Genomic DNA, 22,183 nt, shown 5'->3' with positions numbered 1-22,183 from the left:
CTCTAAACATGGGAACATGGGAAACTGCCTTCTACCGAGACAGACCATTGGTCCATCCAGGTCAGTATTGTCTACACAGACTGGCAGCGGCTTCTCCAAGGTAGCAGGCAGGAGTCTCTCCCAGACCGATCTGGAGATGCTGCCAGGGAGGGAACTTGGAACCTTCTGCATGCAACCATGCAGATGCTCTTCCCAGAGCGGCCCCCTCCCCTAAGGGGGAAATCTTACAGTATCCACATTTATTTGTTGTTCAATTTTTATACCACCTTTCGTAATGCATCTCTCAAGGTGGTTTACAAAAGTTAAAATACAATAAAATTCTGTAAACATTACAGTTAAAACCTTAAAATCAATTAAACATTACAACCATAGAACACCAAGAAGCAATTCAAAAGAAAAAGAAGCAAGAAAGCTCAGAAACCTGGCAGCAAATAAAAAGGTCTTTACTTGTTTTTTAAAAGCAATCACAGGCTAGCTGTCACAGAACAAACATTCACAGGGAGAGGAGTATTATTATTATTATCTCTTGTTTACACAGTCAGACAGGTGTTATTGACTGCTTTGTTTTATCCAGACATCGAGTCCTTCCCAAAGACCTGGGATGGCTGAATTTTATTGTCAGTTGTTATAGATATCATCGCAGAATATAGGCTGTTCCCAGTAAAGTTGCTTTTTGTAATTGGCTGATGGTGATTTCTGTGGCCCCTCTGGTGTTGAGGTGCTCTTCAAGGTCTTTTGGAACTGCACCCAGGGCGCCAATGACCACTGGGATTATTTTGGTCTTCTCCTGCCACAGCCTTTCAATTTCAATTTGTAGATCTTTGTATTTGGTGATTTTTTTTTCTATTTCTTTTTCTTCTATTCTGCTATCCCCTGGTATTGCTATGTCGATTATTTTCACTTGTTTTTCTTTCTTCTCGACTACAGTTGTTGTTGTTGTTGTTGTTGTGTTGTTGTTGTTGTTGTTGTTGTTGTTAATAATAATTCAATTTCTATACCACCCTTCCAAAAACAGCTCAGGGCCATACACAGTGTTGTGTTTTTTAAAAAATAGAATGGATCATGCTCTTGCTTGAAAACAAACCCACACTTTCTCCTCCACAGTTCTCCAAGGTTTCAAGCAGGAGTCTCTCCCAGCCTTTCCTGGAGATGCTGCCAGGAACTCAACCTGGAACCTTCTGCATGCAAAGCAGCTGCTCTACCACTGAGCTGTAGTGCCATCTGAAGGAGAAGGAGAAGGAGAAGGAGAAGGAGAAGGAGAAGGAGTCATCTACTGAGGCAGACCCTTGGTCCATCTAGCTCAGTATTGTCTACACTGACTGGTAGCGGCTCTCCAAGGTTTCAGGCAGGAGTCTTTCCCCAGCTCTGCTTGGAGATATTGCCAGGATCTGAATCTGGGTCCTTCTGCATGGTCCCACAAGAACACAGAACCATCTCAGAAGGTTTCATTAACTACTTGCTTTCCTCACACAAAGCCCCCTGTTTGCCTCACCTTCCTCTGATGTTGTGTCTTGTATGTGTTTATTGGCCCCCAGGTCTGATCTTCCAGACCATGTGGTTTCCAAATTATTACCATCAGCACCTCACAGCTCCAGCAAATCCGCGGTATAAAAACAAACATTGCTTTCTCCTGATTATTTCACATGTTCGCGCTGAAGCATTTGGCTGCGTTTGTTTAAACTCCTGTATTTTACTTTCTTTTTTAAAAAAACAAAAGAAACCCACACACTCTCTAATATGAAACAGCAATGCTCAATCTTTTTTTGGAATATGTAGATTTCAGCCCTGCTGCCAATTCTACCCCAAGACCAATTTTTGAATGCTCAGCACTCAAAAAAAGTTCCCCTCTAGCTCTCAAATGCTATAGAGGAGAGTTGGTCTTGAGGTAGTGTGCATGAATTGCCTCCTTTGCTAAGCAGTGTCCACCCTGGTTTGCATTTGAATGGGAGACTACATGTCCAACTAGATCATTGGGGTGTGTGCGTGCTTTGCTCCATGTGCCAACGTTGAGAGAGGCTAGATTGCTGTGCACATCAGACAGGGCCTTCTCTGTTGATGCCCTCAGACTCTGGAATACTCCCCTGCTAACATGGCAAAGAGGCACCTTTTAATGTGGTGATTCTCTTTATTGAGCAGGGGGCGAGTAACTGGACCTACCCACCCCCAGCACAGGACCTCCAGTGACTCTTGCTGGTGTCTATCTTATGTTTCTTTTTAGATTGTGAGCCCTTTGGGGCCAGGAAGCCATCTTATTTATTTGTTATTTCTCTGTGTAAACCGCCCTGAACCATTTTTGGAAGGGCGGTCTAGAAGTTGAATGAATGAATTTATGAATGAATGAATATTTGCTGGTTGCTGGTCATTGACCGTAATAAATCCATTTATACATGTGAGTGCTTTAAGAAAGGGTTTCCTAACCTTGGGGCCCCAGATGTTGGTGGACTACAACTCCCAGAATCCCCAGACATGGCCTTTGTGGCTGGGGATTCTGTGAGTTGTAGTCCAACAACATCTGGGGGCCCAAGGTTAAGAAAACCTGCTTTAAGATATTCTCCTTAGGGCTGTAGTCCAGTAATTGAAGAGCATCTGCAGAAGGTCCCAGGTCCAATCCCTGGCCGCAACTCCAGGTAGGGCAGAGAAAGAGCCTTGTCTGAAACCCTTGGAGAACTGCTGCCAGTCACTGGAGACAATACAGCGCTGGATGGACCAAAGATCTGACTCAGTATAAGGTAGCTCTGCTCGGAGAATCCGTAGCTAAGTGGCAGGCCATCTATTGTGCATGCAAAAGGTCCCTGTTTCACGCCCTGGCATCTCCAGGTAGGGCTGGAAGAAATGCCTACCCATAACTTTGGAGAGCGGCTGCCAGTCAGTGTTGACAATCCTGGGCTAAGATGAACCAGGGGCCTGACTCATTTTGGCAGCTTCCTAACAAGAAAAGTGCTCCGTGGTACGTGCTTAGTGCCATGACCACTCAGCACCTGCAACATACATGCCCCACAATGCATTGAATCAGGGACAGGCAATATGCAGCAATCCAGATGCTGCTGGACTACAACTCCTATCATGCCAAGCTATAATAAATTTGTGGCTGGGGATTATGGGAATTGTAGTCCAACAACAGCTGCAGAGCTGCATGTTGCCTAGCTCTGCTTTGAATGAATGAGCGAGGGGGAAATAGAAGGCCTACCATGCAGACCTTAGTCCCAATAACTCTCCTTGTAACAATTAAGTACTTCTCCTTTATCCTGGGCTGAGCAGGAGTCTCCATTGAGGCAGGGATCACAAAGCAGCACAGAACTTGGACAGCTACCAGGGGAAGGGAATCAGCACCTTGGATAGCGTCAAGCAGCACTACAAGAGCTGGACATGACGATATGCAAAAGATGATCCTCCAGCAGGTTCTTGGTGCTTGCATGTAGAAATGAAAATGTATGGGAGGAGAGTTGGTCTTAGGGACATAGGGACATAGGAAGCTGCCATATACTGAGTCAGACCATTGGTCTATCTAGCTCAGGATTGTCTCCCCAGACTGGCAGCGGCTTCTCCAAGGTTGCAGGCAGGCATCTCTCTCAGCCTTATCTTGGAGATGCTGTCCACGAGGGAACTTGGAACCTCGATGCTCTTCCCAGAGCGGCTCCAATCCATAAGGGGAATATCTCACACGCGTATTTATTTATTTATTTATTTATTTATTTATTTATTTAACACATTTGTATACTGCCCAAAACACAAGTCTCTGGGCGGTTTACAACAAAACAATAGAAACAACAAATGAAAAGGTTAAAACATTGCAACAATTTAAAATTTGAAACATGAAAACTATTAAAAACACAATCACAATGTATGTTAGTTATAAGTTTATTCGGTCATTGACCAGCAAACAATGTATGTATGAACATTAAAATGTAGTCTCCCATTCATAGGCAACCAGGGGAGATCCTGCTTAGCTAATAGCACTTACATTTATATATACCGCTCTATAGCCGGAGCTCTCTAAGCGGTTTACAATGATTTAGCATATTGCCCCCAACATTCTGGGTACTCATTTTACCGACCTCGGAAGGATGGAAGGCTGAGTCAACCTTGAGCCCCTGGTCAGGATCGAACTTGTAACCTTCTGGTTACAGGGCGGCAGTTTTACCACTGCGCCACCAGGGGCTCTTCTCTAAGGGGACAAGTCATGATTGCTGCCACAAGACTAGCTCTCCTTGTCCCCTTTGCTAAGCAGGGTTTGCCCTGGTTTGGATTTGAATGGGAGGCTACATCCGTGAGCACTGTAAGATATTCCTCTTAGGGGATGGAGCCGCTCTGGGAAGAGCATCTGAGATTTCAGATTGCCTCCCTGGCAGCATCTCCATGGTAGGGCTGAGAGAGATTCCTGCCTGCAACCTTGGAGATGCCGCTGCCAGTCTGTGTAGACAATACTAAGCTAGATAGACCAATGGTCTGACCCAGTATAAGGCAGCTTCCTATGTCCCGATGTGCTGACCCTCTGGCTCAAAATCTTCCAGGTCCTTAGCTCACATATCCAAGTGCCTCTTTCAACTGGAATCTGCTTCTGATTCATAACCACCTTTAATTAGGTGCTGGCACCTTGGCCATGCGGCTGCAAGGGAGAGTAATTAAATTTAATGGGAGTTACCCTGGCTTTGAAGCCGGCCATAACTTAAGGCTATCGAGAGAAGCAATTAAAATGCACCCGCCATGGGCTCCCCCCATTAAATGAATGCGCACAGGTGAATGCTTTAAAAGAATATTATAAAATCACTCTAGCTTTTATTTCACAGTCCAGCCCCCGAGAAACATAGGAAACATGGGAGGCTACCGTATCCTGAGTCAGACCCTTGGTCCATCTAGCTCAGTATTGTCTACACAGTACTGGCAGTGGCTTGTCTAAGGTTGCAGGCAGGAGTCTCTCTCAGCCCTATCTTGCAGATGCTGCCAGGGAGGGAACTTGGAGCTTTCTAAAGAGCACTCTGAGATTTAGTTCTAATAATATTTCTTTCTCTTTATATATATACGTATATCATGATTATTGTTGTCTTTTTCTTATGTGTGGGGATCTTTTTTGCAGTTGTTAATGGATAAGATCTGTCTGTATGTTTTGTGGGACTCTCAGAGATGTAACCTTTTCTGTTTCTATAATACCAAGAACTAATATAATACTAATAAAATACTAATAATACTACTAATAATAAAAACATTTAATACTAATAAAAGCATTTTTTTTAAAAAGAGAGAGAGAGAGATTTAGTTCTATCCTTTATTGTTATTTCGTTTTTTAAATGTCCCATCAATTTTTTTAAAATGCAATGATAACATCACCAGAAAACAAGAACAACCACAACACTATTCATCATGACTGCATATAAAAAGATTCTGGAACAAAAAATAGATAGACGCCTATCAATGAAAGAACACCTGACTGCTTGCATGCTGAAGGTCCCAGATTACTTTTCTGGCATCTCCAAGATAGGGCTGAGAGAGATTCCTGCCAGCAACCTTAGAGAAGCCGCTGCCAGTCTGTGTAGACAATACTGAGCTAGATGGACCAAGGGTCTGACTCAGTATAAGGCAGCTTCCTATGTTCCTATGTTCCAAGTAGGTTTCAAGTTCCCTCCCTGGCTTCTCCAAGATAGGGCTGGGAGAGATTCCTGCCTGCATCCTTGGAGAAGCCGCTGCCAGTCTGTGAAGACAATACTGAGCTAGATGGATCAAGGGTCTGACTCAGTATACAGCAGCTTCCTATGTTCATATGTCTTCTGGGTCCAGTGCACAGGAAGAGGATGCCGTGTATGACATCACTGCTCTAGAACCTTTGTTCCTCAGCATTCTGGTGACCTCCAACCCCACCCCCTTAGCAACTTCTCCAGGCTCACAGGAAACCACCCCAGGAATGTTTGATCCCAAGCTCTTAGATGTCCCAGCCGTGATCTTTGATAATGGGTCTGGGTTATGCAAGGCCGGCGTGGCAGGGGACAGTGCCCCAAGGTCCGTCATCACAGCCATCGTCGGCCGCTCAAAAGCCAAGGCCACGATGCTTGGAGCCGGCCAGAAGGAATACTACATCGGAGAAGAAGCCCAGTCCAAGCGCGGAGTCTTGTCGTTGAATTACCCCATTGACCACGGCATAGTGACCTCCTGGGATGATATGGAGAGGATCTGGAGGCACGTCTATGAGTGTGAACTCAGAATCAAAGCCAGTGACCAGCCGGTGCTTCTGACGGAAGCCCCGCTGAATCCCCTCCAGAACCGGGAGAGGATGACGGAGATCATGTTTGAAGGCTTCAATGTGCCCGCAATGTACGTTGCCGTCCAGGCCACTCTGGCGTTGTACGCTTCGGCCCGGACCACAGGGATCGTCATGGACAGCGGAGATGGCGTTACGCATACCGTGCCTATCTACGAAGGCTACTGCTTGCCCCATGCGGTCTCCAGGCTGGACGTGGCCGGGAGGGATATCACCGAGTACTTCATGCGGCTCCTTCTGGAGAGCGGGCATTGCTTCATCAGCACGGCCGAACGTGAAATTGTGAAGGACATCAAGGAGAAGCTCTGCTACGTGTCTTTGGATCCCCTCCAAGAAATGAGAGCCAAGCCAGAGGAACTGCTGAAGGAGTATAAACTACCCGATGGCAACGTCATCAAGATCGGGAGTCAGCTCTTCCGAGCCCCAGAGACCCTTTTTGTGCCCGCGAACGTCGGTGTCGAAGCTCCTGGCATTCACAGAATGACCTTCAACAGCATTATGAAATGTGACATCGATGTCCGCAGAGACCTTTACGGAAATATTCTCCTTTCGGGTGGATCCACTCTGTTCCCTGGCTTGGATGAGCGTATCCTGAAGGAAATGCAACTTCAAGTGCCGATCGGGATCTCGGTAAGGATCATCGCCCCGCCGGAGAGGAAGTACTGCGTGTGGATCGGGGCCTCCATTCTGACTTGCTTGACATCTTTCAAACAAATGTGGGTCACGCTCGCCGATTACAAAGATTTTGGCTCAGGGGTGGTTCACCGGAAATGTTTTTAAGGAGAATGAAAACCCTCACCGGTGATCTTCTGAGAATGGAGAGAGTTCCAAAAGAGGCTTCCGATAGCTCTCCTGATACCAAAAAAAAAAAAAAAAGATTCAGCTGTCTGTAGATATTTTGGCTGGCCAGAATGTACCAGAAAATAAATAATTAGATAAATGCCCACTTGGACCGTAGTCTTTCCATAGGCATCCTGAAAAAGAGGCTGATGAGGCCTTCACTTAGTGGTAGAACATCTACCTTTGCATTCTAGAAGGAAAGGAGATAGGCAGGCAGATTGATAGATAGATAGATAGATAGATAGATAGATAGATAGATAGATAGATAGATAGATAGATAGATAGATAGATATTGTGATGAGAAGGGGGCTACTCTATGCTTTCCAGATCTACCCTCAGTAGAGAGATTGCTCTGATCCCAGTTTAGGAGCACGCTGCTCCTTGGAGGTAGGCTATCACCAGTTGAAGACTGATCTAAAGTCACTGACATGGCTTCACCAATGTAGAACTGTCCAACTTGGGACTCACAGGCACTGCAGAGTCTACACAACCCAGCTCTAGACAATTTCCTCCTGAAATCCTCTTTTGCATTTCACTTTGGAGAAACGTTGCCTCTAACTCTAAGCGCAATGCCAAAGCTTTATTACCAGTCAGCAGAGATCATTTTGAGCTACATGGGCTAACTGTGTGACCGTGCAAGCATCTTCTGATGTTCACTATCAACCCCTCCCCCCCCGATTGATTTATCAGCTAATTAATCAAATGATCTGCCTGAAATACACATTCTTATATTTTATTAAGCCATATTAGTCAAAGGGGCATGTCAAATGTTATGAAGTACTTGTAAAGGAATAGGAGGCACTCAGAAACTCACGGGGATGATTCTAAGAGGTTTAAATATTGCATAAGTTTTTGTGAGGGGCAATCCACTTCCTCAGATGCTGTGTTGTTACTGGAGAACTGCAGGAAAATGGACAGCTGAAATCATAACATAGGAGCGTGCTAAGATTTTTAAAGCAACCAAGGTTAAAATATACCAACTACAACTCTTAAAGTGCGACAGCAAAACCATAGTCTCTATTTAATCCTTGCCCAATACAATTAAACTTTCTGCTTCTCTTCCTGCTCTGAGACTTCCCAGTCCATATGATTGGCTAGAGTGCTGGACTAGGACCGGGGAGACCCGAGTTCAAATCCCCATTCAGCCCTGAGACTTGCTGGATGACTCTGGGCCAGTCACTTCTCTCTCGGCCTCTAACCTACTTCACAGGGTTGTTGTGAGGAGAAATTTAAGTATGTAGTATACTCTGGGCTCCTTGAAGAAAGAGCGGGATATAAAATGTAAAAAATAAATAATAAATAAATGCGTGGATCTTTCTCAGTACAGACACACCCAGGTCCATAACGTTGTGATCGCAGGTGTTCAAATGTTCACTGACAGGTTTCTTGATTATCTTATTTCAGTCTTTGTCTAAGGGACAAAGTAGACCCATTTGCCCGATATTTATTTATTTTATTTACACATTCATATCCCGTTCTTCCTCCAAGGAGGCCAGAGTGGTGTACACAGTTATGCTTATCCTCACAACAACCCTGTGAGGTAGGTTGGACTGAGAGGTAAGTGACTGGCTGAGAGTCACTGACCCAGTGAGTTTCATGGCTGCATGGGGATTTGAACTCGGGTCTCCCCCAACCCCTGCTAACTGAGCAATGAGGCACCTTTTCAAAGTGGGGATTTTCTTTATTGAGCAGGGGGGAGAGCAACTGGCCTTATCCATCCCCAGCACAGCATCCCTCCAGTGGCTGTTGCTGGTGTCTCTCTTATGTTCCTTTTTTAGATTGTGAGCCCTTTGGGGACAGGGAGACATTTTATTTATTTTATATCTGGATAGGATATCTTTGGGAACTTTTGTTGAAAAGCGGTATAAATACCCATTGTCTCTGTATTCATATTCCTAGTCCAACAGCTAAAGAGATTTACCTCTTTTAAAAGTGTATTACGTTAATATTGGCCTGAACCAGAGTGACTGAGTGGTTTTGCATCTGAAGCTTTCATCAGTCTGTAGGTTTCCTAGAGACCACCTAAGAAATGCTAGTACCTCACCCATTGTTAAGTACTGCCTACAGCCACCAATTCCCAGTGACCTCAGAGGCCAGATTAGAAATGTCTTTTTATTCAAGAAACCAGAAGATACACCCTCGTATCTCCAACACAACTCCCTTCCCTGGCAAAGCGCTGCCTTCTGCCGGAGCTGGTCGGCAGCTGAGATGGTCCTGGATTCATGCGTGAAATCCCGAGTGTTCAACACGCAAGCTGTGATCATTGACAATGGCTCCGGGCTCTGCAAAGCCGGGATCTCGGGAGAAGTCGGCCCGCGCCAAGTTATCGCGTCGGTCCTCGGGAGTCCCCGAACCAAAGTCTCCCTCTCCAGAGCAGGGCAGAAGGAATGCTATGTAGGAGAAGAAGCCCAAGATAAGCGTGAAGTGCTGTCGTTGAAATACCCCGTCGAGAATGGTCTCATCACTTCGTGGGACGATATGGAGAAGATCTGGAAACACATTTATGACAAAGGGCTGGGCATGCGGGCCTTTGAGAGGCCTCTGCTGATGACGGAGTCACCTCTGAATCCGAAAGAAGACCGAGCCAAACTCACCCAGCTCATGTTCGAACGCTTCAAAGTGCCGGCATTCTACCTTTCCATCCAAGCCATCCTCTCTCTCTATGCCACGGCCCGATACACCGGGGTCGTCATGGATAGCGGCTATGGGGCAAGCCACGCAGTGCCCGTTTATGAGGGCTATTGCTTGCCCCACGCCGTCACCAAGTTGAACGTCGGCGGCCGGGATGTCACCGAGTGCCTACAGAACCTGCTCCTAGAAAGCAGGAAGTACGTCCGGAACTTTCCGGAAGGGACCAACGTTGTGGAAGACATCAAAGTGAAGCTGTGCTTTGTGAGTTCCAGCCACGAACAGAGCAGGTCGGAGGCACTCCCGAAGGAGTATCAACTTCCCGATGGTCACAAGATCAGCATTGGAGATGCACTCTTCCTTGCACCGGAGATCCTCTTCACGCCAAGCAACACTGGCAGATGTGGAGTGGGCCTTCACAAGCTGGTCGCCAAGAGCATTAAGAAATGTCACCCCAGCGTCCGCCAGACCCTCTACAGTAACATTTTGCTCGCGGGGGGATCGTCTCTCTTCCCAGGGTTAGATGAGAGGGTCTTTAAGGGGCTGGAGACCCAAGTCCCCCAAGGAGTCCCCATCAAGGTCATTGCACCCCCAGACCGGTGGTTCTCAGCATGGATCGGGGCCTCCGTTATCACTTCCCTCAGCACCTTCAAGCAAATGTGGGTGACAGCTGCCGATTACCGGGAGTATGGGCCCAACGTGGTGCAAAGGCGATGCTTTTAAAGAGGATCTGAGAGAGCACCTAGAATGTTAACAACATAGACCAGCTTCTGCAGCTGCTCCAAAATAATGGAACGGCTGAATAAAGATGCTTTTAACAACTAAAGAGAGGTCTGGGGTTCGTAGTTCCTTTCTCACGTGGTTTTGCCCAACCAGGGAAGGCATGGTGGGAGGCTTAGCTGTGGGTCCTTGCAGCCATCTCTCATCAAGAACATAGGAGCTGCCATATACTGAGTCAGAACATAGGTCCATCTAGCTCAGTATTGTCTACACCAGGGATTCTCAACGTTGGGTCCCCAGATGTTACTGGACTTCAACTCCCATAATCCCCAGCCCCAGTGGCCTTTGGTTGGGGATTATGGGAGTTGAAGTGCAATAACATCTGGGGACCCAACGTTGAGAATCCCTGGTCTACACAGACTGGCAGCGGCATCTCCAAGGGTTGTGGAGAAACAAGGAGGTTATGCCATTGCCTGATGATGTTGATATGGAGATAGAGATCTGGCTGTCATCAGCATATTGAGAACACCCTGGCCAAACCCCCGGATGATCTCTCCCAGCAGTTTCATGTAGATGTTAAAGAGCACTGGAGACAGTATAGAGACTTGCAGGACTCCATACTTTAGCTCACGCTGTTCAGAGTAACAATTTCCCAGTGACACCATCTGGAATCTACCAGAGAGGTAGGAACAAAACCGCCGTAAAACAGTGCCACCCAATCCAACCTCCCTCAAGCAACCCAGAAGGATACCATGGCCGATGAGATTGGATCTTGCCAAGAGATCCAAAAGAAGATCCAATAGTCACTTGGGGACCATTGTTTCTACTGCTCTAGTGAGCATTATTTCATATTTGCACCAGACTGTCGACAGAATCACTAGCAGATCCAACTCCGAACCCTTCCAAGGCTTCTTGGAATCATATTGGACCCAATAACCTCCTCGGGTTATTGATAGGTCCACCCCTGCAGAGGTGGGTTGTGGTTGAAAATCCAAACATAACAAGATAGTGGTCCATCCACTACGATGAGGAGATGACAGGAGTCCCCACCCATGGAACACCACCCCGATCAGAGCAAAAAACCAAATTGAATGTGTGACCAGCATCATGTGTCAGTCCAGAAACCAACTGGGATAAGCTCATAGTCATCATGGCCGCTATGAACTCCTGAGCTGCTCCTGACAACCCGGTCCTGAAATGAACACTGGAGAGGAGAGCTGGTCTTGTGGTAGCAAGCATGACTTGTCTCCTTAGCTAAGCAGGGTCCACCCCTGGTTGCATATGAATGGGAGACTAGAAGTGTGAGCACTGTGAGATATTCCCCTCAGGGGATGGAGCCTCTCTGGGAACAGCATCTAGGTTCCAAGTTCCCTCCCTGGCAGCATCTCCAAGATAGGGCTGAGAGAGATTCCTGCCTGCAACCTTGGAGAAGCCGCTGCCAGTCTGTGAAGACAATCCTGAGCTAGATAGACCAATGGTCTGACTCAGTATATGGCAGCTTCCCATGTTCCTAAGTCCCCCACCATCAACAACCTGGGCCAATCTAATGCCCACTCCGCAACCAGGTGTGTCAGCTCAAGGACCCTTTTGGGTAGTGGGGTGATCGGTACACCAACAGAAGACCCAGTCTATACTTGGTCCCTAGACTTAGGTTAGGTACACACATTCAATACAGGCCAATTCCCTGACTGGGATCCTGGTTAGTGAGATGGTATTCTTGTATTCCACAGCCATACCACTTCCCTGCCCACATCCCCTCACCTGCTCTACCACAGAGTAAACCACCAGGGGAAGCTGGGACCAAATCGGACCACTAGCCTTTTCTGACCAGGTCTCTGCAAAGCACACCAGGTCACCTTCTTCATCCAAAATCAAGTCATGGATGATCTCACTCATTTTGGACCAACCTGGCATATAAGGTCCTGGCATATACTGTAAGATACTGAATATAAGGCCCTTTTCAGAAAGACTTCTTCCTGAAACCTTGGAGCAGCCACTGCCAGTTAGTGTAGACCAAGGATTCTCAACGTTGGGTCCCCAGATGCTATTGGACTTCAACTCCCATAATCCCCAACCAAAGGCCACTGGGGCTGGAGACTATGGGAGTTGTCCAACAGCATCTGGGGACCCAACGCTGAGAATCCCTGGTGTAGACAATACTGAGCTAAATGGACCAAGGCCCTGACTCAGACTTCATATGTTCATCAGGCACATCCCCAGATCAGTGGTAGAGCATCTGTTTTGTATGAAGAAGATCCCTGGTTCAGCCCCTGGCAACATCTCCAGATAGGGCTGGGAACGACCCTTGCCTTGGAAACCTTCGAGAGACGCTGTTCATCACTGTGGACACTGATGGACCAAGAGAGCTGGTCTTGTAGTAGCAAACATACAACAACCCCTGCTAACTTGGCAAAGAGGCACCTTTTAACGTGATGATTCTCTTTATTGAGCAGGGGGAGAGTAACTGGCCCTATCCACCCCCAGCACAGGACCTCCAGTGACTGTTGCTGATGTCTAATGTATCTTTTTAGATTGTGAGCCCTCTGGGGACAGGGATCCATCTTATTTATTTGTTATTTCTCTGTGTAAGCCACCCTGAGCCATTTTTGGAAGGGCGGTATAGAAATCAAATCAAATCAAATCAATCAATCAATCAATCAATCAATTTCCCCCTTTGCTTAGCAGGGACTGTCATGTTTTGCATTTGAATGGGAGATGACATGTGTGAGCACTATAAGATCTTCCCCTTAGGGAGTGGGGCTGCTCTGGGGAAAGCACCTGCATTCTTCCATGCCAAAGGTCCCAAGCTCCCTCCCTGGCATCTCCAGTTTGGGTAGACCTAGACAATACTAAGCTAGATGGACCAAGGGTCTGACTCAGTATAAGGCAGCTTCCTCTGTCCCTATGGCACCATGGAGTTTTTCTGATGTCACCTTTATGATGACCTCCATGTCACCTTATGATCATCTCCTCATCAGTTTGTGACCAGAGAGGTGAGGATACCAGCTAATGCTTTGCCTTCCTGGTGCTGCTGGGTGACGTCTTGCTAAAGCTCAATGACATCTCACTGAGGACACGATGACGTTTCAGCTCCCCTCCCTAGCTGGGCAACCGTGAACTGGAAGTCCTTCTTGATGTCCAGGGCCTGTTTTGCATGAGTAGGACCCACAGAACTTCCCTGGGTCATGGTACTCTGAATCTGCCCTCTCGGACCCCACATCTGGAACACAACCCCAAGTGATCCTTGCCTTCTGCCTATCCACTCCGCCCCTCCCTTCCAGATGCTCATGATCTTCCAAACTCAGAACCTGGCGTTTTGGAGAAGACTCTGTTTCCTGAATCATAGTCAACATGCTTGCATATAGAAGGGTTCACTAGCCAAAAAAAGGAGAAAAGGGGTGGTGGAATGGAATATCCCCTTTTGTGACTCCCAGGAATCTAGAATATTGATGGCCAAATATTCTATACTCCCAGAACACAAAAAAACTGAAGAGAGTTCACGAAATCACAACTCCGTTCTCTTTTGCTTGAAGATGTCCCATCCCCAAGGAGACCTCCCCCCAGCCGTCATTATTGACAATGGATCTGGATTGTGCAAAGCTGGGATTTCTGGAGAGGAAGCACCAAGGACAGTGGTTGCCACCATGGTGGGCTATCCCAAGTCTCAAGCCATCATGTTCGGGCCAGTTCAGCGGCAGTATTATGTGGGCAAAGAAGCCCAAGACAAGAGAGGCATCTTGTCTTTTCGATATCCCGTGGAACATGGAATCGTCACCTCCTGGGATGACATGGAGAAGATCTGGAGATACATCTATAGGCATGAACTGAGGATAAAAGCCCGGGAGAGGCCAGTATTGTTGACAGAGGCACCGCTGAACCCAGAACCAAACCGAGAAAAAATGACAGAGATCATGTTTGAGAACTTCCACGTCCCAGCCATGTTTGTAGGCCTGCAGGCTTTGCTGGCCCTCTACGCCTCAGCCCGCACCACTGGATTAGTCCTAGATAGCGGAGACGGGGTCACTCTGACAGTCCCCATCTTCAAAGGGCATTGTTTGCTCCACGGCATCTCCCGGATGAATTTTGCAGGCCGGGACATCACCAGGTATCTCGCCACCCTCCTGTTAGAGAGCGGGCACACCTTTCTGAGCTCCGCTGAGAGGGAGATTGTGAAGGACATCAAGGAGAACTTGTGCTATGTGGTTCTGGACCCCCACCGGGAGAAAGGCAAAGGCAAAGGCTCCAACCAGACGTATACTCTCCCAGACGGAAACCCTGTCCAAATTGGTGACCAGCTCTACAGAGCTCCGGAGTCCCTTTTTAAGCCAGCTGCTGCAGGCACCTCAGCACCTGGAATCCACCAGATGGTCTTGGACAGCATCTCCAGATGCGATGTAGGGATCCAGAAGCACATCTGGAGCAACATCATCTTGGCAGGTGGATCCACCCTTTTCTCCAGCCTAGACAGAAGACTGCTCAAGGAACTCCAAGCTTTTGTGCCCAACGGTGTACAAGCCAAAGTCTTGGCACCAAAAGACAGGATGCATTCCGTCTGGATCGGTGCCTCTGTCCTCACCAGCCTGGCTTCATTTCGGGAGATGTGGGTCACCCGGAAGGAGTACAGAGAGGTGGGTCCGACTGTCCTGCGGAAGAAATGCTTCTGAGAAGAAGGAACAGCCCGCCAGAACAGGGCGAGGGGAGGAGAGAGAAAAAAAAGTCAACCTGAACAGCTGGGGAATGCCTAGTAAAGCTCTTCACAAAGGATGAATGTGTTGCCATTTTTTAACATGCTAAGAAAAGATCCCTTGTGTGTTGGGTGGAAGAAAGAGCCCTTGTCTGGTATATTTTGACGACCCTGTAAGTCGCTTTATATATTCTGGGGCGGGGGGGAAGAGTGTTAAAAATGATTAGAATAGCAAAATTGTTTGCCAGGAGAGTGCACGCCACCTTCATTTCTCAGCCCACGGGCGTTGGCTGGGTGCCACACACCGTAAATATCCAGAGGATATAAAATAGGCCAATAATGCAGAATGGTGTGGCGCTGAACTTCACCACCCCTGTCGCCCCCCGCAAACATGGACAGCTACCTTTGGAAAGTCTAGGACACACCAGGAGACACGTCTTGGGAAATCTAGAGGCCAAGGAAGCTCCGAGGGGATATGCAGCTGTGAAGCAGGGTGTGTGTGTGGGGGGGGGGGGAGGGGAATATCATTGCCATTTTTTAAATTTCAGCTCTTTTATTGGGTTTGTTGCAATGGCTCATTATGTGATTTTGTTTCATTTTGAACTGTGTCGGTTTCGATCGTCCCATTCGTTCTCGTTGTCTATTTGCATCAAGGGAAGCGGAGGAGAGTTGGTCTTGTGGGAGCAAGCACGTGTTGCCCCTTTTGCTAAGCAGGGTCCCTCTGGGTTTTCATCCAGAGGGGCGACTGCTTGTGTGAGCATTGTGAGATTCCCCCTTAGGGGATGGGGCCATAGCTCAGTGGAAGAGCCTCTAGGTGCCAGGTTCATTTCCTGGCATCTCCAAGTAGGTTTGGGAGAGACTTCCGCCTGTAACCTTCGAGAGCTGCTGCCAGTCAAAGTACACAATATTGAGGGAACGAGTTCTGACTCAGTATATGGCAGCTTCCTATGTTCCTGGAGGGTTTGGAGTTGGAGCTGGGGTTCTTTCTTTCTTTCTTTCTTTCTTTCTTTCTTTCTTTCTTTCTTTCTTTCTTTCTTTCTTTATCTCTCTCTCTCTTTTCCTTCCTTCCTTCTTCCTTCCTTCCTTCCTCTTTCTTTCCCTCCCTCACTCCCTTCCTTCCTTCCTTCCTTCCTTCCTTCCTTCCTCTTTCTTTCCCTCCCTCCCTTCTCCTTCCTTCCTTTTCCTTCCTTCCTTCCTTTTTTTGCTATGGTGGCATCAGCACTCCTCTGGCCAGACAGCTAACGGCAACCATTTCTCGACCCTGTAGCACCTGTAGAGGAACTTCTGGGGGGAATGTCCAACTCCCAGGAGAAGTGTTTCGAATGTCTAGCACTTTCCTATCCATCTATCCCTCTATCGAATAGCTGAAATGTCCCTTCATGGTCATTGCCTGTAAATAGGATGGCGTAAATAAGGCAGAGGCGCTCTTACCCCTGGACTTTGGGGCTGAAGTCCAAGGCCTCCACACCCCCTGGGGCCCAAGCATGACCTCTGCTTTCGAGACAGAGTGGGGAATGGGGAAAGAAATAGGTGGGATGGGAAGATGTTAAGTTTTTTTAAAAAAATTATTTATTGTTGCATTTATATACCGCCTTTCGTTAAAAGACAACCCCCAGGCGGTTTACAAAAGTTAAAACATACAATTAAAAAGACAATAAAAATATTAAGCTAAGAAATATAAAAACAAACCAAATTTAAAATTGATAAAATACAAGCATAAAAATGATACAACAGGTAAAAACACATAGAAGCAGCAGTGAAAATGATTATGTAAACGCCTGGATAAGTTGTGTGTTGAAGTATTTCTGCTAATGCATATTTACATAAATATACCAGTTTTAAATTTTTGCATTCTTGTGAGTTCAGGTGCTGTTTGTGCCTTCAAGAACCCACATGTTAAAAATATTGTGTGTGTCACAGTGTGTGTGGGTGGGTGGGTGGGCATGATACTTTATTTTCCGCAGTGGCGGGGGGTTCCATAGGACCAGGCTGAAATAAGGGTGACTTTGGAGTTCACGCTAGCTCCTGACAGTTTCCAACCCTCCCCATTTGTGATCTTTCAGAGAAAGTAGAAATGTTTCCACTCCTTCTCTGTGTGGTTCCCCCCAAACCCCAGGAAGACCCTCAAGACACACCTGTTCTCGCAGGCTTTCAACTGGGATTAATTTTAATAATTTGCTTTAATAACTTGATTTAATGAGATTGTTTTGATTGTGTTTTGTGGAATCTTAATCTGTTTGTACTTTTATATATGAGTTTAAATATTGTACGCTGCCTAGAGATGTACATATCAGGTGGTATAAAATATGATTTTTTTAAAAAAAGTGCAGTAACTCCTCCCACCTCTCACCTATTAGGATCATTTGCGAAGGTCCAGTAATGGTTGCCACTGGCACGTTTGGTGGCGACTCTGGACTGGGCCTTCTCTGTGGCTGCCCCAGGGCTCTGGAATGCACCCACCTGTCAAAATAAGAGCGCCTCCATCTCTTGCTGTGTTTGAAAGGACCCTCGAGATGCACCTGTTTCCTCAGGCTTCTAGTTAATTCATGATTTTTAAACTGCTTGTTTTAGTTTGGGAAATTGTTTAAAGAGTTCTATCTGCCTACAATCCTATTGTTTTTAATGAAAGGTGGTATATAAATTTAACAATAAACAATAAATAAGATCCTGTTTTGTATGAGCCGTATTTTGAATTAGGTGCACTGCTTAGGGATACACATATCACCTATACATGTGATAGATCAATAAATAAACACACGACATCCACAGCCCCAGGGGCTAAGGTGGGAGAGAAAGACTCTACTCTGCCGACCTGATCAATTCACGTTCATAAGGCAGCTATGAAATCCGATTCGGAGGCCTTTGTTCTCCCGCGGCGTGTTACGTTTTTAGCAGCCTGCTGGAGACGTGTAAACAAATGAGGTACAACTGTAGCCCGTTTAAATATTTTACAGCTCACTGACTTCCATATGAGAGAGGATTTACAGGGACGTAAGGGGTTCGACTCTTGCTCCAGTAATCGAATGCAGAAACAAATGCAAAACACACCACCTTTGAAATCTGACACAAGCGAGTCTCTGGACCCTACCGGTTAGATGAATCTGGGCTAAAGAGATCTCAGAAAGATTATTTGAGCTGGATTCTGCCTGCAGAAATTCCGATGTGGGTTCTCCCAATTCCATTGTCCTCGCATTCCCAGTTAGGGGAGCTCTTGGATTTAAGAGTTTTAGCAAATAAAATATTGAATTTGGCAAGCTGTGACCTTCAAACTCAAGGCTGCCAGCCAAATAAGGGATGCTCAATTGATCTCTCTTTCCACTGACTAATTAATCACATTTTAAATACACTTGCAATTCCAAACACCTAAAGATTGGTGGTTCCCCCCCACCCCAGATTATAGGATTCTTCTGGATGGCATTAAGTACCACTCTATTTGACTTCCACACACAACAAGAAGCTTGCATTTTCCTTTCCAGTGTAAATTCATGCTCTGTCTAATAATAATAACAACTTGAGCACCATCTTGACATCTTGGGCATCGATAGAATTACAACACATCAACTACAGAAGGCCACACTACTCAGGACAGCACAAATATTACAACACTATCTTTAATTTTCCTTTAGTTATCCTAGACCCTTGGAAAGGGCCCAATAATTAAAGTACCAAATCCAATCAATAACATCTGGTAGACTGTGTGTAAATAGCACAACAACCACCATAACAACAACAACAACCAGAAGAAGATCAACAACAACTTTATTGGTTCGCTGCCCCATAACAAATTATTTGCACAGAAGGGTCCTTGCACAATTTTAGCAGAACCCCCTGCTAGCCAACTCTTATTTTCCATGAAGAGCTGATTACTCCTTTCCTGACGTGTGGATGGAATTATTATGGCCCGAACCTCTAAAGGGAAAACCTTATAGTGTTCACATGTAGTCACCCATCCAAATGCAGACCAAGACAAACCCTGCTTAATGAAGGAGACAATTCATGCTCGCTACCACAAGATGGCTTTTCACCCCATCATACCTTGCCGGTAACATCAGAGCAGCTGCAGAAGGTGGAAACTGGAATGTCTTGCACTTATACATCATTTCTGTTATGTTAATCAACAAGAAATGTATATGTCTTCATTTTGATTAACAGCATTCTTCTGCAATTCAGATAAAACTCATATGGAGTGCTGTTGTTAGGGAATTATGAAAGCTTCAGCCAATCAATTTTTCTATATTTTGAGCAGCATTCAGATTAACCTTAACCTCTAGTGTTAGGGCATTTCACATAGGGTAGCATTAGTCTGGATGCTTATTACAGAATTTACTTTAGGAGAGGAGAGCTGGTCTTGTGGTAGGTATCAAGCATGACTTGTCCCCATAGCTAAGCAGGGTCTGCCCTGGTTGCATCTGAATGGGAGACTAGAAGCATGAGCACTGCAAGATCTTCCCCTCAGGGGATGGAACCGCTCTGGGAAGAGCAGAAGGTTCCAAGTTCCCTCCCTGGCAGCATCTCCAAGATAGGGCTGAGAGAGATTCCTGCCTGCAACCTTGGAGAAGCTGCTGCCAGTCTGTGAAGACAATCTTGAGCTAGATAGACCAATAGTCTGACTCAGTATATGGCAGTTTCCTATGTTTCCTACTTTTGTACTATTTTAAAATACAATGGTACTGATTAGGGTTGTGCACAAATTGAATTTTTTGATTCAATTAAAATCAAATTGAATTTGAAACAAATTTCAAGAATTCATCTTGAATTTGAATCAAATTTGAAAATTTGTTTTGAATTTGAATCAAATTTGAATCAATTCAACCCTGTTTGGGTGCCTTTTTAACAAATCAGAGGGCCTGAATGTTTTTTTTTAAGATGCCAGTTAAAGCCTTCAAATAGAATTTTAATCAAATTTTGAAAATTTGATTTGAATCCAATTTTAATTGCCCCTTTAAGGAGTGATTCAATTTGAATTTGAAACACTCAAATCACACAAATCCAAGTTGAATTGATTCAAATTTGAACAGATTTGCACATCCCTAGTACTGATGTACTATTGCTGAAACTAAGAATGGTCCGGTGTGCCTCTTGAAGACACCAGAAGACCAGAGAGCTATCCTAAACACACGAGGTCAACAAAAGAAACTGAATCAACAGCTGAACTACGGCTGGAATATTGATTCATTCAGGTACATAAATAAATACTGAGAGGTCCCCACTGGTCACATTCTTCTTAAGTAGAAAACTGAATATATATTTTGAAGAATTTGTGTTTGTTTGTATGTTTGTGCAAAATAAAGTCATTCTTCCCAATGACCTACAGATACTGAATTTGGAATACACAACCCTGCCACTGAAATTAGCTGCATGCACACCCTTTTACCTCAGAGTATGCTCAGGAAAAGGTTTAAATAATTCTGTGTGTGGTTTTAAAGAAGAAATTCTTAAAATAGTCATCACATTTTAAATGACGTTGTTCTCGACATATTTTTAGCACTCAAAAACCAGATCAATAATTCAAAAACCACATCATGCCCAAGGAAAACAGAAGACCTCTCTCAGATGCATAGGAAGGAACATAGGAATCTGCCATATACTGAGTCAGACCACTGGTCTATCTAGCTCAGTATAGTCTTCACAGACTGGCAGCGGCTTCTCCAAGGTTGCAGGTGGGAATCTCTCTCATCCCTCTCTTGGAGATGCTGCCAGGGAGGGAACTTGGGACCTTCTGCTCTTGCCAGAGCGGCTCCATCCCCTGAGGGGAATATCTTGCAGTGCTCACACTTCTAGTCTCCCATTCAGATGCAACCAGGGCAGACCCTGCTTAGCTATGGGGAAAAGTCATGCTTGCTACCCCAAGACCAGCTCTCCTCTCCTCTCCTCTCCATGCATATTTGCCATGATTCTAATTGACCAAATATGGTCATTACTCAGTAAAATGAATAAAGTTTGAAGCTGAAATCCTACAAATTTCAGAGTATTCTCTTACTTCCCCTTTGCAAGCACATTAATAAAAAATTCTATTACCTGAATTTAATTTTCCTGGCCAATGAAGGGTTGGCCATGAACTGAGTCAAGCTCTGGGTTCCATGTAACCCGCCTCTTCTGTCACAGTTTTATTACGCCGTTACATGGATGTATTATATACTGGATGTATTATATTATTTAATTTGGAAACATTTTGAGATCCCCATGTGAAGAAAGTTAGCTTTCCTGAGATTCATTAGCCGCTCTTTCCCCCCAGATGTGTAACTGGACCCCTCTCAGTTACGCAGCGTCAGGGTGTGCCGTAAGGAGAGACCATAGCGGCATCCAAGAAAAACAATGTTTCGAACTTGGATGTGTAAAATGTTCATATTCAATCATCATAATTTTTTTTAAAAAAAAAACCAACAACAACAACGCCCTCACACATACTTCTCTTTGAGAGAGTTTTATGATTGTTGAAATTCCCATGCCAGCGCAGGGTTGAAGTTGACGTTTTGAATGCCGGACTCAAATAATTCAACGAAGTGGACTATACCATTGGCAGAATCATTTGGTACAGCACTTCCTAGACTCTACCGTTCCATATCACAGGTGTGTCTGTGTGTAGAGAGGGAAAGGTCATCTACGATAATGATCCTCCATATTGGTGTAGTGGTTAGAGTGTTGGACTAAAACCAGGAAGACCCGAGTTCAAATCCCTTTTCAGCCACAAACCTCGCTGGGTGACTCTGGGCCAGTCACTTCTCTCTCAGCCTAACCTACCTCACAGGATTGTTGTGGGGGTAAACAGAGCTATATGCCCTGCTTTGGGCTGCTTGGAGGAAGAGTGGGCTAGGAACATAGTAAGCAAATAAATAAAACTAGCTGGCCTGGGCGCAGAGCATCTGCACCTCTAGTTTGCCCCTCATTCTCGGCCCCCTCCCTCGTCCATGGCCCTCCTCCCTCCTCTCCCCTCTTCCCTCCCCCTTGGCTCTTCCCCTTGTTCTCGGCCCATTTGGGGCTGCCTGCTTGCCTGCTGCTTTCTCTACCTCCCCGCCACAACTTTCTCTCCCTGCCACTTCCCACCCCGCCACTTCCCCACC

At 45.9% G+C, this 22,183-nt stretch overlaps 3 protein-coding genes across 3 annotated transcripts; all 3 read left to right on the top strand.

Moving 5' to 3' along the window:
- The first annotated feature begins 5,832 nt into the window (after nucleotides 1-5,832).
- Nucleotides 5,833-7,194, top strand: LOC128338568 (uncharacterized). Its single transcript, XM_053281236.1, has one exon. It carries the CDS (start codon nucleotides 5,897-5,899, stop codon nucleotides 7,028-7,030), a length of 1,134 nt encoding a protein of 377 aa, XP_053137211.1. The 5' UTR covers nucleotides 5,833-5,896; the 3' UTR covers nucleotides 7,031-7,194.
- Nucleotides 7,195-9,204: 2,010 nt separating this feature from the next.
- On the top strand, nucleotides 9,205-10,544 carry LOC128338615 (actin-related protein T2-like). The gene has a single exon (XM_053281336.1). It carries the CDS (start codon nucleotides 9,299-9,301, stop codon nucleotides 10,439-10,441), a length of 1,143 nt encoding a protein of 380 aa, XP_053137311.1. The 5' UTR covers nucleotides 9,205-9,298; the 3' UTR covers nucleotides 10,442-10,544.
- Nucleotides 10,545-13,431: 2,887 nt separating this feature from the next.
- Nucleotides 13,432-15,202, top strand: LOC128338572 (actin-like). The gene has a single exon (XM_053281244.1). The coding sequence runs from the start codon at nucleotides 13,888-13,890 to the stop codon at nucleotides 15,100-15,102; it is 1,215 nt and encodes a 404-aa protein (XP_053137219.1). The 5' UTR covers nucleotides 13,432-13,887; the 3' UTR covers nucleotides 15,103-15,202.
- The last annotated feature ends 6,981 nt before the right edge of the window (nucleotides 15,203-22,183 follow it).

This window comes from Hemicordylus capensis, chromosome 16, assembly GCF_027244095.1.
Source record: "Hemicordylus capensis ecotype Gifberg chromosome 16, rHemCap1.1.pri, whole genome shotgun sequence".
Classification (NCBI taxonomy): domain Eukaryota; kingdom Metazoa; phylum Chordata; class Lepidosauria; order Squamata; family Cordylidae; genus Hemicordylus; species Hemicordylus capensis.
The sequence above is the reverse complement of the archived record's forward strand: the minus strand, read 5'-3'. Positions and strand labels throughout refer to the sequence as shown.

Excerpts from the sequence above, each read along its gene's own strand:
- LOC128338615 (XM_053281336.1), top strand. The coding sequence starts at position 9,299 with ATGGTCCTGGATTCATGCGTGAAATCCCGAGTGTTCAACACGCAAGCT.
- LOC128338568 (XM_053281236.1), top strand. The coding sequence starts at position 5,897 with ATGTTTGATCCCAAGCTCTTAGATGTCCCAGCCGTGATCTTTGATAAT.
- LOC128338572 (XM_053281244.1), top strand. The coding sequence starts at position 13,888 with ATGGCCAAATATTCTATACTCCCAGAACACAAAAAAACTGAAGAGAGT.